The sequence below is a fragment of the Grampus griseus genome, assembly GCF_964374135.1.
Source record: "Grampus griseus genome assembly, chromosome: 10".
Taxonomy (NCBI): domain Eukaryota; kingdom Metazoa; phylum Chordata; class Mammalia; order Artiodactyla; family Delphinidae; genus Grampus; species Grampus griseus.
The window spans coordinates 50,102,709-50,116,995 of record NC_139004.1 but is presented as its reverse complement, the minus strand read 5'-3'; the positions used below and the strand labels follow the sequence as shown (position 1 = coordinate 50,116,995).

At 39.1% G+C, this 14,287-nt stretch overlaps 1 protein-coding gene across 6 annotated transcripts in view; it reads right to left on the bottom strand.

Moving 5' to 3' along the window:
• Nucleotides 1-14,287, bottom strand: part of RBMS3 (RNA binding motif single stranded interacting protein 3) — a gene marked incomplete at its 3' end in the record, with an annotated part of 699,823 nt that overhangs the window by 98,821 nt on the left and 586,715 nt on the right. For 5 of the 6 annotated variants that reach the window (XM_082664257.1, XM_082664260.1, XM_082664262.1 and 2 more), the window contains exon 8: nucleotides 5,467-5,513. In XM_082664257.1, the coding sequence (XP_082520383.1) occupies nucleotides 5,467-5,513 (47 nt within the window). Of the gene's footprint in view, nucleotides 1-5,466; nucleotides 5,514-8,670; nucleotides 8,710-14,287 lie in introns of all 6 variants that reach the window. The other variant, XM_082664261.1, reaches the window with a different exon arrangement.

Genomic DNA, 14,287 nt, shown 5'->3' with positions numbered 1-14,287 from the left:
TCACCATGTCTTGTGTATTCTCTCAGAAATATTTTATACATATAAAAGTTAATACATACATAAATCTCATAGCACTTTGTGCTTCTGTCACAATACTACTTGCATTGTATCTAGAATTTGCATGCGTGCCCATTGTTCCTAACAGGATGGGAAATATTTTTTTTCAAATTTGCATCACCAGAATGATTTAAAATGGTACAATAGATAAGTATTCAAATGATAAAATTTGTTAATCTGAGTCAGCCTTAAGCGACCTTTAACAATATCAACTGGATTGGAGTCAGCTGCAACTGTATCTTTGGATACATTTGTTCTACATAAAACGGGATCAGTTTCTTCTCTACAGCAATAAATATTTATCTCTCTGTTAGGTTACCGCTCTCTGAGTTAGGTTTGCCTACTGGATCGAATACAGCAATGTAACTAGGAGTAAATGCTTGACTCTGGATATTCATGTTCCATTCCTTCATATGCTAAGTGAATTCTCTAAATCAGCTTCCCCACTTCAAAGAGGTACATGCTGACAAACACTCAAGGAACAGTGTGTTGAGGAAACATTTGTGGTTATTTTGGCATCTTAACATCCATATAAATGACTACTCTTCTTCTCCCCATTACTTAGATGTTACCATATAAGGCAATAAAACCAAAGATGAACAAAACATTTTAAAAGTCATCTACATGAAGAAATATCAAGTGAATAAGGTTAGTGAGCTACAATCTTCTGATCTCTTCCATTTCATGAAATAAAGTTTCTACCTTCTTGGCACCAACAACACAATGGATAGTCTAAGCCTTCCGAAATTCCATTCTTAACCCAGGACATGAGAAACTCATGTGCAGTTTGGCTCCTTTGGGTGAAACTGCAGGTTGCATTTAAGTAGGATCAAAGCAGAAATAGAGACACAGACATTGAGAACAAATGTATGGATACCAAGGCGGCGGGGGGATGAGTTGGGAGATGGGGATTGACATATGTACACTATTGATACTATGTATAAAATAGATAACTAATGAGAACCTACTGTATAGCACAGGGAACTCTACTCAATGCTCTGCAGTGACCCAAATGAGAAGGAAATCCAAAAAAGAGGGGATATATGTATAGCTGATTCAATTTGCTGTACTGTGTAAACTAACACAATATTGTAAAGCAACTATACTCCAATAAAAAAAATAATAAAGCGGATTAGATTTGGGTGTTACATGGGGACAGAGTGGCTTGATGCCAGGAAGGGGAATGGTTTCCCTAATGCCACCTTGCTGGAGCCAAGCAGACGTCATCAGTCACATTTTCTGTATCTGATTTGGCATTCATAGTACTAAGTTAAACAGTCTGTAAAGATGAATAAGACATGGAACCTGATTTCAGAGTTAATAGTCCATCAAGGAAATAAATATGATGTCAACAGCTACATGATAAAAAGACTGTCAGTGTATCATGGTCACATGAAACGTAGGGTAACAATAGTGTCAATATTGACAATGAAGATCACATTGTGCCATGCAGGGGTCCTTTGATCCTTACAAAGTCTTATGAAAAGGTACTGTTACTATCATCTCCACAGAGGAGGAAACTAAAGCACAAACAACTTGCCCATGTCTGGTAAATGACAGAATTTGGATGTGCTCCTGGGCAGGCTGGTTTTGGAGTCTGAACTCCTAACCACTGCTTAAACTGTGTCTCTTACGATTAATTGTGTAATTAGCTCTGCCTGGTATGATTTAATGGTGTTCTTTATTTTATGTATTTATTATTTTATTTGGCTACATTGGGTGTTCATTGCTGCGCGTGGGCTTTCTCTAGTTGCGTTGAGTGGGGGCTACTCTTCGTTGCGGTGCGCAGGCTTCTCATTGCGGTGGCTTCCCTTGTTGCAGAGCATGGGCTCTAGGTGCATGGGCTTCAGTAGTTGTGGCATGCGGGCTCAGTAGTTGTGCCTCGTGGACTCTAGAGCACAGGCTCAGTAGTTGTGGCACGTGGGCTTAGTTGCTCCACAGCATGTGGGATCTTCCCAGACCAGGGCTTGATTCTTAACCACTGTGCCACCAGGGAAATCCCTAATGGTGTTCTTTAAATGAGAGCAGTGAAAGAAAGAAAGAAGGAAGGAAGGAAGAAAGGGACGGAGGGAGGGAGGGAGGAAAGAAGGGAGGAAGGAAGGAATTAGGAAGGAAGGAAGAATATCACCATTCTCTCCGGGCAGAGAGAATTCCATGAGCAACAAGACACACGGGTTAAAGTAGCTTGGGATTCTCTGAGAATCAAAGAAGGTCCAGTTCAGTTGCAGGAACCAAATCACAGAGTTCTTTTTGCGCCATTCTTGGAAGTTTGATTTCTGTTCTGCAGTTAGTAAAGTCCACATAATATATTAAACCAGGCAGGTGGATGATTACTGATTGTTTTTTGCTTTAAAAAATTATTCAAAAAGCAATGTGAAAATGGTTTGGAGGTCAGTTATATTAGAAGCAAGTAAAAGCTTAGTACAGGTAGGGACTGGTGATTGAATAAACTGAACCAGTGGCAGGGAGGCAGAGCTGGGTTGAAGATACAGTTCAAAGACAGATAGAGTAAGTTTTAAGGACCAATTTTATTATAAAGAATGTTTTAGGAGAGAATACCCAGAGAACTGGAATTTATGGCTTAAATGGCTTTAGAGTGTATTTTTTAAAAAGGAACAAGTAATTTGATCTTGTTTTTCATTTGATTTGGTTTGTATGCTGAAAGATTGATTGAAGATAATGACCTCACTTTGGGACAAAGATATCCAGGAGCAGCACCTAATGCAGTTAGACACACAGGTGATTTTTTTTTTGCATCTAGTTATGAACTTGAAGTATGGACTTGGGAATCTTCAGTTCCTAAAAGCAGGAGGAGTGGATGAGATCAACTGGAGAGAACACAGAGTGAGAAAAGACTAAACCCTGAGAAAGATTAGTAAAAGTGGGCAGAAGAGGAGGAATCCGCAGACACCAAGTGAGCAGTGCAAGGGGAAAGCAAGGAGGACCAGCAAAGGATGGAGTGGTGAAATCTAAGAAATAAGAAATTTTCATGAAGCTGTAAATGGTAACAATAACAACAACAACAACAGAAAGTCAAATGATGCAAGATCTCAAACAGTATAAGGACTAAGAATGTGTCAGTTACAACTGACAAATTTGGAGATGAATTTGGACAAAAAAATTTGGACAAATTTTCTTCTCAAATTTGGAGACACCAATAGGGAAAATTCCAGTCAAGTCTGAGACCAGAATTCACACTTTAATGGGCTTAATTAGAGACAATATGGGAAGACAGTGTGTATAGAAAACTGGGGTTGTTTACCAGTGAAAAGAAAGCTAAAAGAGTGTGGTCAGTAGAAGTGATCTCATGGGCAGAAAAGGATTGTTTTGCTTCTACCTTCTTTATAGGTGGGAGAGACTCGAGTATTTTACAGGCTGAAAGGAATATTCAGTAGACAAGACAGTATTGAAGACAGGGACTGCTGGATGACACAAAGTTCTTTATCAAATGACAGGAGATAAAATAAAGAAGATGGTATTCTCAGCATCTTAACTACAATTTCTTTCCTGAGGGAAATATTCACTGTTGTAAATGTCTAAGTGGACAGTGGAGAGGATGAACCACTTTTGCAACTGTTGAAATAGTTCAAAGAATAGAATGTTATACTGTTACTATAAGGTTCAGACAAAGATGTCACAGAAGGCAGATGTATGTACTTGCAGTCGACCTCTATACGGTATAGATGGTGACCTGGGAAGGGAGACATGCGCCCTGTGTACTAGGCAGTCCTCACTGCCTCTAATACGGCACCACCCAAAGTTCACTTTGGGCTGCTCAGATTGCAGGCTGAAATCTCAATTTTTTTCTCTGTACGTTTGTAATGGATCAGGATGAAAACTTGGAAAGTTAGGTCTTTGGGAAAACAAATTCAGATTTTAAATTGTGCACTGGAAAGATGACTGACTAAAGCAGAGCATTCACTCTCTCCAGTCCGGGCCTAGGCCACTGGGGCATCTCCAATCCTTGACACCATGTGCCATTAAATTACAAATGTAAAATACTTGGTACTTAGTATGTGTTCAACAAATGTCATTCCCTTACATTATAATACCTGTTTTCTGTCACTGTCGCTGAGCATATAATGCCTTATTCTATGCCTTTTGAGTTAACTATTTTATTTTCCCAACTATACAGTACGATTCTAGAGGACTTTATTTCATGTCTTTACATCTTGTCTTTTGTTCTTCTGACCACCAAGTTTAAAGCGCCTTGTTGGAAATAAGAGAAGGCTTATTGGATAAATGAAAAGATATTCTTAAGTTTCACTCCTAGAGAAGTTTTAATGAACAAAGGACAAAGGACTAGACTCTTACCCTAGTAAGAGTCTACCAACCATGCTGACTACCAACCATGCTGACTCTTTCATGGAAGGATAGACCATGAGTTTCTTGAGGGCAAAGCCCTTGTCTCATACATTGTTTTTTTTAACCTATAGAGCATAGTACTGTGCTTGGCAGACTCATTGGATGTTTACTGAATGAGTAAATAAATGACCCCCTGAATGAATAACTATAAAAATAAGAGGGAGCTAAACATTTTCTACATCCCACAGGTGTTCATTAGATGCAGCTGACTAAATAGAAAAATGGAGTTTAATTCCTTCTATCCTCTAAGTTGATCTTAAATGAGACCTTCATTCTGATTGATTCTTTAATGAGACTGAAAGACAGAAAACTGAAAGCCATGGAGAAATCTAAGATAAAAGGGTGTGAAAATAAAAATAATACTTATTCTTTGGTTTGTTGGTCCATTGCAGGATGGCCAAACTAAAGAAAAGAAATTGCAAAGTAAGAAGAAAGTTTCAACCAAAGAATATTCAGAATGACAGAATTTTAGAGCGGCCAGATCGTGTAGCTTAAGTCTGATTTTTCAGAGGAGAATTTTAGGCTATGTGACTTGTTCTAAGTAAGAGGCTGCAAGTTTCCAGGTGCTTATTACGATGAAGAATGAAAATGCAATCACCAAGCTACCAGCTTGACTCTGTCCGTTACCCTTCCCCTGATAGCCAGAAGGCAAGAGTGGAAGCACTGTTAATGTCAAAATGAACCTGGGCACATGCTAAAACTACTGAAGTCTAAACTCTAGAGTTATTAGTAGGAGCGACACTCTTACCATAGCGATACACGGACACTTCTCCCAGACCAGTCTATCTACATACACCCCCGTTCAAATCCTACTCCTTACTCTTTCTCAGATGAGAAAGGGAGAGACAGAATGTGGGCAGAAGCATTGTAAGAATGGGTGACATGGGGGGTGCCATGAAATAAGAGTCACTCACAGGAAGAAAAAAATACAATGATGAGAAAGGTTTAAAACAAAAAGAAAGATTTGAATATTTTTCTTCAGTACTGATTTCAGAGTTCAAAGATACCTTAGCAATTAAAATAGAGAAAATGTAGTCTACTTACCCATTCTGTATGGCAGCTGTGGGGTCATAGGTCAGAGCCATGCCAGCCTGTATATGGGGGGAAGAGGGGAGAAAATGGATCTTAACATTTTTATGGTGGTGTCCAAAGTATTCAATACGCACAATGCTTTTACCTTTACTTTCTACGATTTAAGTTTACTTTATCCTATATATTTCTCCTCCCTTACTACCAAGACTAGCATTTTTACTATCTGAACACAAGAATCCACCAGTGAGTTCGGGAGTTTATATTATATATCCAGACAAACCAAAGAACAATGCAGTTTGGATGATTTTCATTTCTAATTCATAAGCCATGCACTGTCTAATCTGGTATCCTTATAATTTCTCAGTATTTTCAAGAATACCTATTGTATATCCCATGGCATGAAAAAAAGGAAAGGATAGATGCTGGGGTCAGAGTAAAAATAAAAGCTACTTAAAACACATTCGACCTTTTAGAAGAAAATGTTAAGAAACATTTATTTTAAAATATTGCATGCCTCAGGGGTGTCTAGGCAATGAATCACAGAGTGCTGTCCAATACTTGCTGGTACCTGTCTCACTAAGAGTGTAGAAAGGGAAGGTCATTTACATGTGATGGAAATTCTAGGCCTTGTGGCTAATAAGGAGGTGGTTTAGTTATTTTTCTAAGAATAAAACCACCACTGAAAAACTACATTTCTGTAACTGACAGTTGTTGCAGAAGAGAATATCAACTTGATGATCGCTGACTGACACCCTACCTCCTTGCATACACATCATCATATTTCATCCTCACAAGGACCCTATGAAGTAGGCAGGAGAAATATTTCCTCCATTTGATAGATGCAGACACGGAAACTTGGAGGGATCAACTGACTTGGTTAAGGTCACATGTGTGGAGGCAGAACCAGATTCCAACCCAGACCAGCCATGACATTGACTAGGATTTTGAATGAGCCCCGAAGATCATTTCTCTGTGGCCGCATGGGTCTACCACCCTTTGTTTTCCAGAACTGTCAGCCTGGTTATTGCTTGTGAGCAGAAACAGAAATAGAATGAAACAAAGATGACTAGGTTGTCTTTCGGTCGGATTTTTTTCTTTTTGGAAACTTAAAAATAAATTAGTCCAATGTCAATCTCCTGGCTCGATAATGCACTATTATTATATAAGATGTAACCACTGGGAGAGACGGGGTGCAGGGTAAATAGGACCTCCCTGTACATGTCTTTTGCAATTTCCTGTGAATATATAATTATTTCAAAATAATAAAAAATAAATTAGCTTTAGTAAGAAAAAATAAATTGACTTTTGTAGAGGATAAGAAAAACCATAAAAACTTTAGAGAAAATAAAAAAGATCTTTCATGTTTGAGTTTTTTTCCAGTGTGATTGAAGGTGGTTTTCCTGATAAGCTCATTTAATTCCTCAGTTTTAACACATAACTGAAATGAAAATTCTCAGGCTTTCTAAGATAGGGCCTGAAGTCCAGGACGGCCTGCTACATTCAAGCTTACATGCATTGTTTTCCCTAAACAGTAATTTAAAAATTATTATTAAGATTGGTATGAGGAACAAAACTGTAGAGCCATCTATAAATGAAACTGGCATACAGGGAGCACACGTAATTGAAACGAAGTTTGCAAACAAAGCTGAGATGGAGATGCATTGAGAACACAGGCTTAATGATAACTGCCCATCACTCATGTTGAAGAAATACGATATGATAATGTGACAAGCTGGGGTCTGGAAAATGAGAATAGAAGAGTGGAAATGAAGACAGATTACTTTCCCCCCCATGGGAGAAGCAAAGGCAGTGATGTCAAAGCACATAGATTCTAAGTCTAAATTCTTCCCTAGATGGGGTCTCTGCCATGTGACAAACGGGAGGCTGGTCTGAGGCCAAAGACTCCCCAGGAGGGACCTGTCCAGGCGGGACTCCATGGTTCTGGGTCCTGGAGAGGGCAGCTGGAAAAACTGTCCATCTGGGATGAGATTTCCCTCTTAGAAACCCTAAGCTTCTTTCCTCTAACTTATCCAAGATGTCACACTGAAGACAGGATGAAAAAAACAGGTTTTGTACTCAATAAAGATATTGTTATTTAATAAGAGATTTAAATGATCACTGTATCTTCAGACCCCTGTTCACCCCCAAATTGTTTAAATCCCAGGGGACTTTAGGAAGCCACATTTAACTGTTTTCCTTGAACGTATTTTCCAACAGTGCTCAGAGACCAATGCCTTTCTTGAATTATAGGTCTTCAATATTCTCTTTTTATGCCACGTGTATTTGTTCTGGCAATGTCAGGTAAAGATTTTTTTTCTTTCACATTTGACTTGAATTCCTCATGGATTATAGTTAACCAATCAGGTCTAGCTAGGAATATGGTAATTATCACAAAAATTCTCTCTCTTTCTTGAATAGCATTTGATAATCAGAAAGCCTAAGTTGGCCTCTTCCTCCATCTTAAACCTCCACTCATCTTTCAGAAGATGGAAAGAACTAAATAGATGATGATATGGTTTAGTGGAAAGAATATATGTTTTGGACCTGGGTCCAAGTCTTAGCTCTGTTGTTCTCTAGCACTGTGACCTCAGGCAAGTTATTTAATCTATTTGAGCCTCATTTTCCTTAATTGTCAAGTGGTATAGTAATACCTACCTCAGATGATTGTTGTGAAATTTAAAAGATATTACTTTTGTGAAACGCCCACCACAGTGCCTGGAGACAAGACACATACATAAACATTATAACACAAAGCAACACGTGGCAAGTGCCCCGTGAGGGTATGCATGAGGTGTAGGGGAGAGGCCAGGGTGGTCAGGGAAGGCACTTGGAGGAGGTACAGGTGAGAGATTTCCATAGATGGAGATGAGAGGCGGAGGCCAGCTTAGGCAGAAGGAATAATAGCATGGAAAAGGCGTGTGAATAAAAAGGGCAAGGCGGACGATCCACTTGCAGTAGAACATTGGAGGGAGCAGTTGACAATAAGATTTGGAAGGAAAGGAGGAAGGTCTTGATTGCTTGGTTCCTCTTGGGGAGCCACTGATCATTTTTCAAGCAGGAAAATGATATAGTCAAAGAGGGCTTTGGCAACAAGAAATAGCATGAGCCCCCTGGAAAACAGCGGGAAGAACCAGAGTGATGGGTGAGTAGGGTAGGCACTGGGGGACAGGTGGGTGGAGAGAAACTAAGGAGAGGATGAAGCCAAGTTTCATCTACTTCATGATTTGGCCTGGGGCCAGTTGTGCCTCTGAGGACCTTTGGCAAGAGAAGACAACCACAGATCTGCATTTGGAACACTGTGGTTTACAAAGCAAGGCATGGGTTAAACAAAGGGGTGTTTGAACTTAAACCGCTGGCTGAATATCACAGCACAATAACTAACACTGGGATGCACCTGGTTTTCATTTCATGTGTAACAGATTGTTGAGTTATAATTCTAATATGGTCTTAATGCAGATTTTTGCATTCCATTTCCTTTTGTTTCTTTCCACAAGGTAAAAAAGAAAATCGATTTTGCTGCTCTGTCTAGCCACCTTTATACTGAGCTAGAACCATGAAATTGTCATTATGTAATTAACAAATTTTATGGCATGTTTACAAACTCCAGAGTCACACAAAAAGTAAAGTAACTTGGAACAAAACGAAAATGTCACACCATATAAATAGAGAAGTGATGTTTAATCCCGTCACTCTCTTTTGAAAGGGGTTTATTAAATTCACAAATATTTTCCACTTTTTAAGTTCACATTATTTGTGGATTAAAGGCATTTATGATTTATTTAAAACAAAGAGGGGACATTTTTGTCATTTTCCAGCAGCAGCTGAGTTTTGGCTTAATATTTCAGCCATAATGGGGTATTTCTAGTCCTTTCAGATAGAATCTATAAGAGCTAAATAAAAACTTTAAAATATGGTTTATTGGAGTAATTAGGTGTCAATGAAAAAATGTTGCCTGCCATATCAGTAAACAAAGATTTGCAGCCATCAAGCCATCACACTACAGCCACTCTGGTGAGCCCTGAGGGAACTCAGGATAGAAACAGGATGCCCACCGTCAAATCATCAGACACTGCAGCCACTGCCCACCCCACAGTGCATCCTGAAGAGACTCAGGATGAGAAAGCACGGGATACTGGCCCCAGATAGCTGAGGTGCATATCAAAGCAATGATTTCAATGAGCCCTGACTTTTGCATCTTCCCATATATAGAAAGATGCATCCTTAACTTGAGATCTTTTGTTGCAAAAACTCCTGTATCTCCTGGTTCCTCCCTTACCTCTTTGGAAGCAGTCTCTCAGAGTGATCTGGATGCTGTGTCCCAGGCTTAAGTTCTCAATTTTGTCCAACAAATAAAACATAATTCTCAACTTTTAGGTTGCGCATTTTTTTTTCAGTCAACATAGGGACCCAAAATTATTTCCAATAAACATAGGGGATTCATTGAGACACATCATTTTGACTTAGGGGCTAGATATTTGATATCCATAACTTTAAATGAAGAAGTAATAATTATGGAAATACTGCTTAAAATGTACTCGCTAGAGAAGGCATTACCACTTCAAGAAGACCTTCTAGACTGGAATGCTTGGTCTTATCTGAGGAGCAGAGTATCATTGACTCTAACAAAGCCACTGAAAAGATAGCTGATAGAATGGTTTCTATCATTTTTGAAACTGTTTTTACAGTGTAATGTGAATGGGAATCAAAACATTTGATTACATGGACAAATACACACTGTAATTCCTGGAAAACTGAAACACTGATGTTGTAGCCTAATGTTTCTCCTTTTTCTAAATTCTGCCCTGACACACAATACATCATGATTGGATGAGTTACAAATGAATAATTATAAAACTTTCCAATCTTCTAAGATCAGATTTCAGGCAACACTTTAATAAACAGGTAGTAAATATTGTATATTTTAGTAAATATTGCGTACTGAATTAGCACAAGATGAGTTCAGGAAGCCAACAAAGAAAAGGATAACTTGGTTTTCTGGATATTATTTTTATAAAGAGTTTAATTCTTGCAACTAATTAAACAATCTTTATAACTGTTAGCTGGTTATGGTTAAAAATTTAATAACTGAAATAAGATGACTTAAAAAATGATATGTGAAAATGGCTTAAAAGTATAATGCGTTATAAATGTTTAGGTACTGCTACTGTCATGAAACCTCATTTAACTTTGTTTATATTTATTTACCAGCCTTTCTCTTTAGAAAACATGCCTTTTAGTGAAGAAATCATGATACAAAATTACGTGTACAATATGTGTGAACAAATAAAAATTTTAAAAATTAAAAAAATCTTCGACTACTAAGGAAAAATTACTGTCAACAATGTTCAATATTGGGATAAGTATTAACTATAAATGGCTTTCTTTACTTTCATATTTTTTTCTGGCTCTTTTAAGTTGTATATGATGAGAAATATTTTATAATGGAGGAAAAACCAAAGAAACATACTATATCTTCTATTATTTGTTTTAAAATTATAAATTCAGGAGGGTAGAAAAAGGCATACTATTTGTAAAAGTCATATAGATCAGAGGTCTGATTCAGAAGTAAGCTTGAAAATGTCAGAAGACATTTGGATTTGCTGGGTCAGTAGAATACAGAAAGCTGGGAAGGATAGGGACTGTTACAGCCAGAAGGGTCAGGGAGAGACTGAGCAGGGGGTCAAGAATGAAGACCGAAAATCCAGGGTTAATGATTCAGGGTTTCTAGTGGTGGAAGCTAGTAACAATGTATAAATCCAAAGGCCAAACTGGCTGAGAAATTGAAAGTTTCATATTTGATCCCCGAAGTGTGGATATCCAAGACATTCAGAGGAATCAATAAAGATCACCAGAAAAACCACAAAATGATCAATACCCTGTCAAGCTTTTGGCCAAAGAAAGGGCTTTTAACCTCTTTCCTGTTAAGAGAGTGTGCTTGCTGAAGAGGATATGAGAGCCTGAACTCCCGGCCTTCAGAAGAGGCAAGTGGTAGGGTTTTACCGGGAATGGCTCTGGCATGGATAAGTGACCACTGAGTGGTTTTTGTCTCCTGGGAGAGGCAGTCAGCCATGTAAGGCAGGTCTCTGCTCTCACCTGCTGGAGGGATGCTCCTTGGGCTTTGTGCAGCCAGTCCCTCCTCTAAAGAGAGGATGAGGGACAAATGAGACAGGAGACAAGGAAATGTCCAAAGCCTACAAAAGGGAGCCAATATTGCATGGTCCTAAGATAAGACAGAAATCCTAGCTAACTGTCCCAAAAGATGCCAACCAACCTGTGAACAGGCTTACAGTGCACTCCCTGACTTTCATAATTTCTGAACCCCCAAATCACTGTTATTCCAAATCTTATTTGATTAGTTTGCATCATTTGACCAGGGATTTTTTTTCCCCTTCTTCCTTCAAAACTCCTTTCCCTCTGCTTCTGTGAGGCTCTCCCCTAGTTTTCTTCTGACTTCTCAGAGGGCTTTTTCTTGCTCGATCTGCCTTTGAGGTGCCAGTGCTCAGGACAGAGTTTCCCTCCTTCTCTCTCCTTCTACACAACGATGACATTCACTTTATGATCCCAACTATTGTTTACGTCCAAGTGATGCCCAAATCTTGGTCTCAAACTCAAGTATCCATACTGAGTTCCAGACACTTATTGCCAAGTTAAATTAGTAAGTTCATGTATCATCAGTATCTTTTTTTAGGTTATCATTTCTTGTTTGGGTGTTTACTACTATCCTTTGGTAAAAATATCCTCTCCAGCCTTTGCTTGCACCTTCCTTTCCATCCACCAACCATACCACCATGCTGTGAAATGTGTTCTTATGATAGGCAGATCTGAACACATTGGTGGCACCTTATCACCTTTGAGATAAAACATGGCTTACAGAGCCCTTCGTGATCAAATGTGTATGTACCTCCTGACCTCCACAACTTTCCTGTGCAATTCCAGACCCCTCCCTTCACCAAACTCAGACATACACTCACCCTGCCCTATAGTGTTAACCTCTGGGCCTTTGCAGCTATAGGTTTTGGCTGGAAATGTTCTGTATCATTGTCTGAGGGAATACTGCAATGCTCTTCTCCCAGCCTCAGGCTAAATGTCATAGCCTCTAAAAGCCATTTCTCTCTCCGTAAAGCATTAACCTCTTTCTTAGCTCTGTCCCCATGATGCAGGATGGGAGCTAACACGACCACACTTTGCCATGCGTATGCCTCTCTTAACCAGGCTCCTGAATGTTTCCATCTTGGTATATCTTCTTCCAGAAGCAGTGCTTGGAATGTAACAGACTCAGTAAATGTTTGTTCAATGAATTAGTAAATGAATATATTTCCACTGTGGGGAATGGAAATTTTATGCAGTGGAAATGTGGAGCCCCAACCGCTGGACTGTCAGGGAATTCCCAGATTTGTATTTGAAAATGGAATTGGAATGTTTTAGATTTTCCTTATTAGCAAAATTTCCTTAAAACAATTTCAAGTGAACTCACTCAAACGTCTAAAGACAATGTCTCAGCCCTTGATTGATTAGTAGAGATGGGGGGAAGCAAAATGATTGTTGGGGTCATTGGGAGACCTTCCCGATGTAACAGGGCAGCCCATGCACATGAACCATATCATGAGGGGGAGGCCAGGAGGAACTCGAGGCCCCTCCTTACCCAGGCATCTGACCCCAAGTGCAGAGAAGAGGAGATCGTTAAAAGTCGTCTTGAAATCTCGAGGAGTTTGTCAGGAATTAAGCAAATGAAATGCAGGGGACTTATCACTTTAAAAAGAAATAGTAACAACAGGCAGAGAATAGAGATAATTTGCCTCCTTGTGTTTGGGAAAAGAACATCAAGGAGAGTTATGCTACTGTTTATGAACTCTGTCATCTCGATATTTCTGCTTTTTTGGCTTTCGCTACAGCATTCTTGTCAGACAGAGATGCTCTCCCCTATCTTACAATAGAGAAGGTCAAGATAAAAAGATGCAGACAGAATTAAGATTGGAAGGCTGAGAAAGTCTATGGCGGCACACACAAAAAAGCATTGTTAAAAAGGAAACAGGGCTTCCCTGGTGGCGCAGTGGTTAAAGATCCGCCTGCCAATGCAAGGGACACAGGTTCAAACCCTGGTCCGGGAAGATCCCACATGCTGCGGAGCAGCTAAGCCCGTGAGCCACAACTACTGAGCCTGTGCTCTAGAGCCTGCAAGCCACAACCACTGAAGCCTGTGTGCCTAGAGCCTGTGCTCCACAACAGAAGCCACCGCAATGAGAAGTCTGGGCACCACAGCCAAGAGTAGCCCCTGCTCTCTGCAAGTAGAGAGAGCCCATGCACAGCAACAAAGACCCAATGCAGCCAAAAATAAAAATAAATAAATAAATAAAATTAAAAAAAAAAAAAAGAAGGAAGCAGAAGAAAAGGTACCATAGCATTATACCATGTAGCTAAAGGTCTCAAAGTCTTGGGGAAAAAAAAGTGCTCGTCTGAGTTCGTCATTAAAACCAAAGTTAAATGAAGCCTTGATTGATAATCATAAAAGAGATAAGAGAACATTGCCATATTTAATGTAGGTACTTCTGTTTTTATCTCTGTCTAAATGACTGATCTTTGTAGATTCCAAGACATAGTTTTGTTTTTTGCTTTTTAAGTTTTATTTTATATTGGAGTATAGCTGATTAACCATGTTGTGTTAGTTTCAGGCATACAGCAATCCAAGACATAGTTTTGTTTCACTTTTTAATATCCATGAAATTGGGGCTCACAGTATACTTGATAGCATTTGAGAGTTTGGCAAGTTTCTCTGCTTTTTTAGTGGTATTCAATATAATACTTTATCTTTAATTGATGGTGTCTTAGAGTCAAT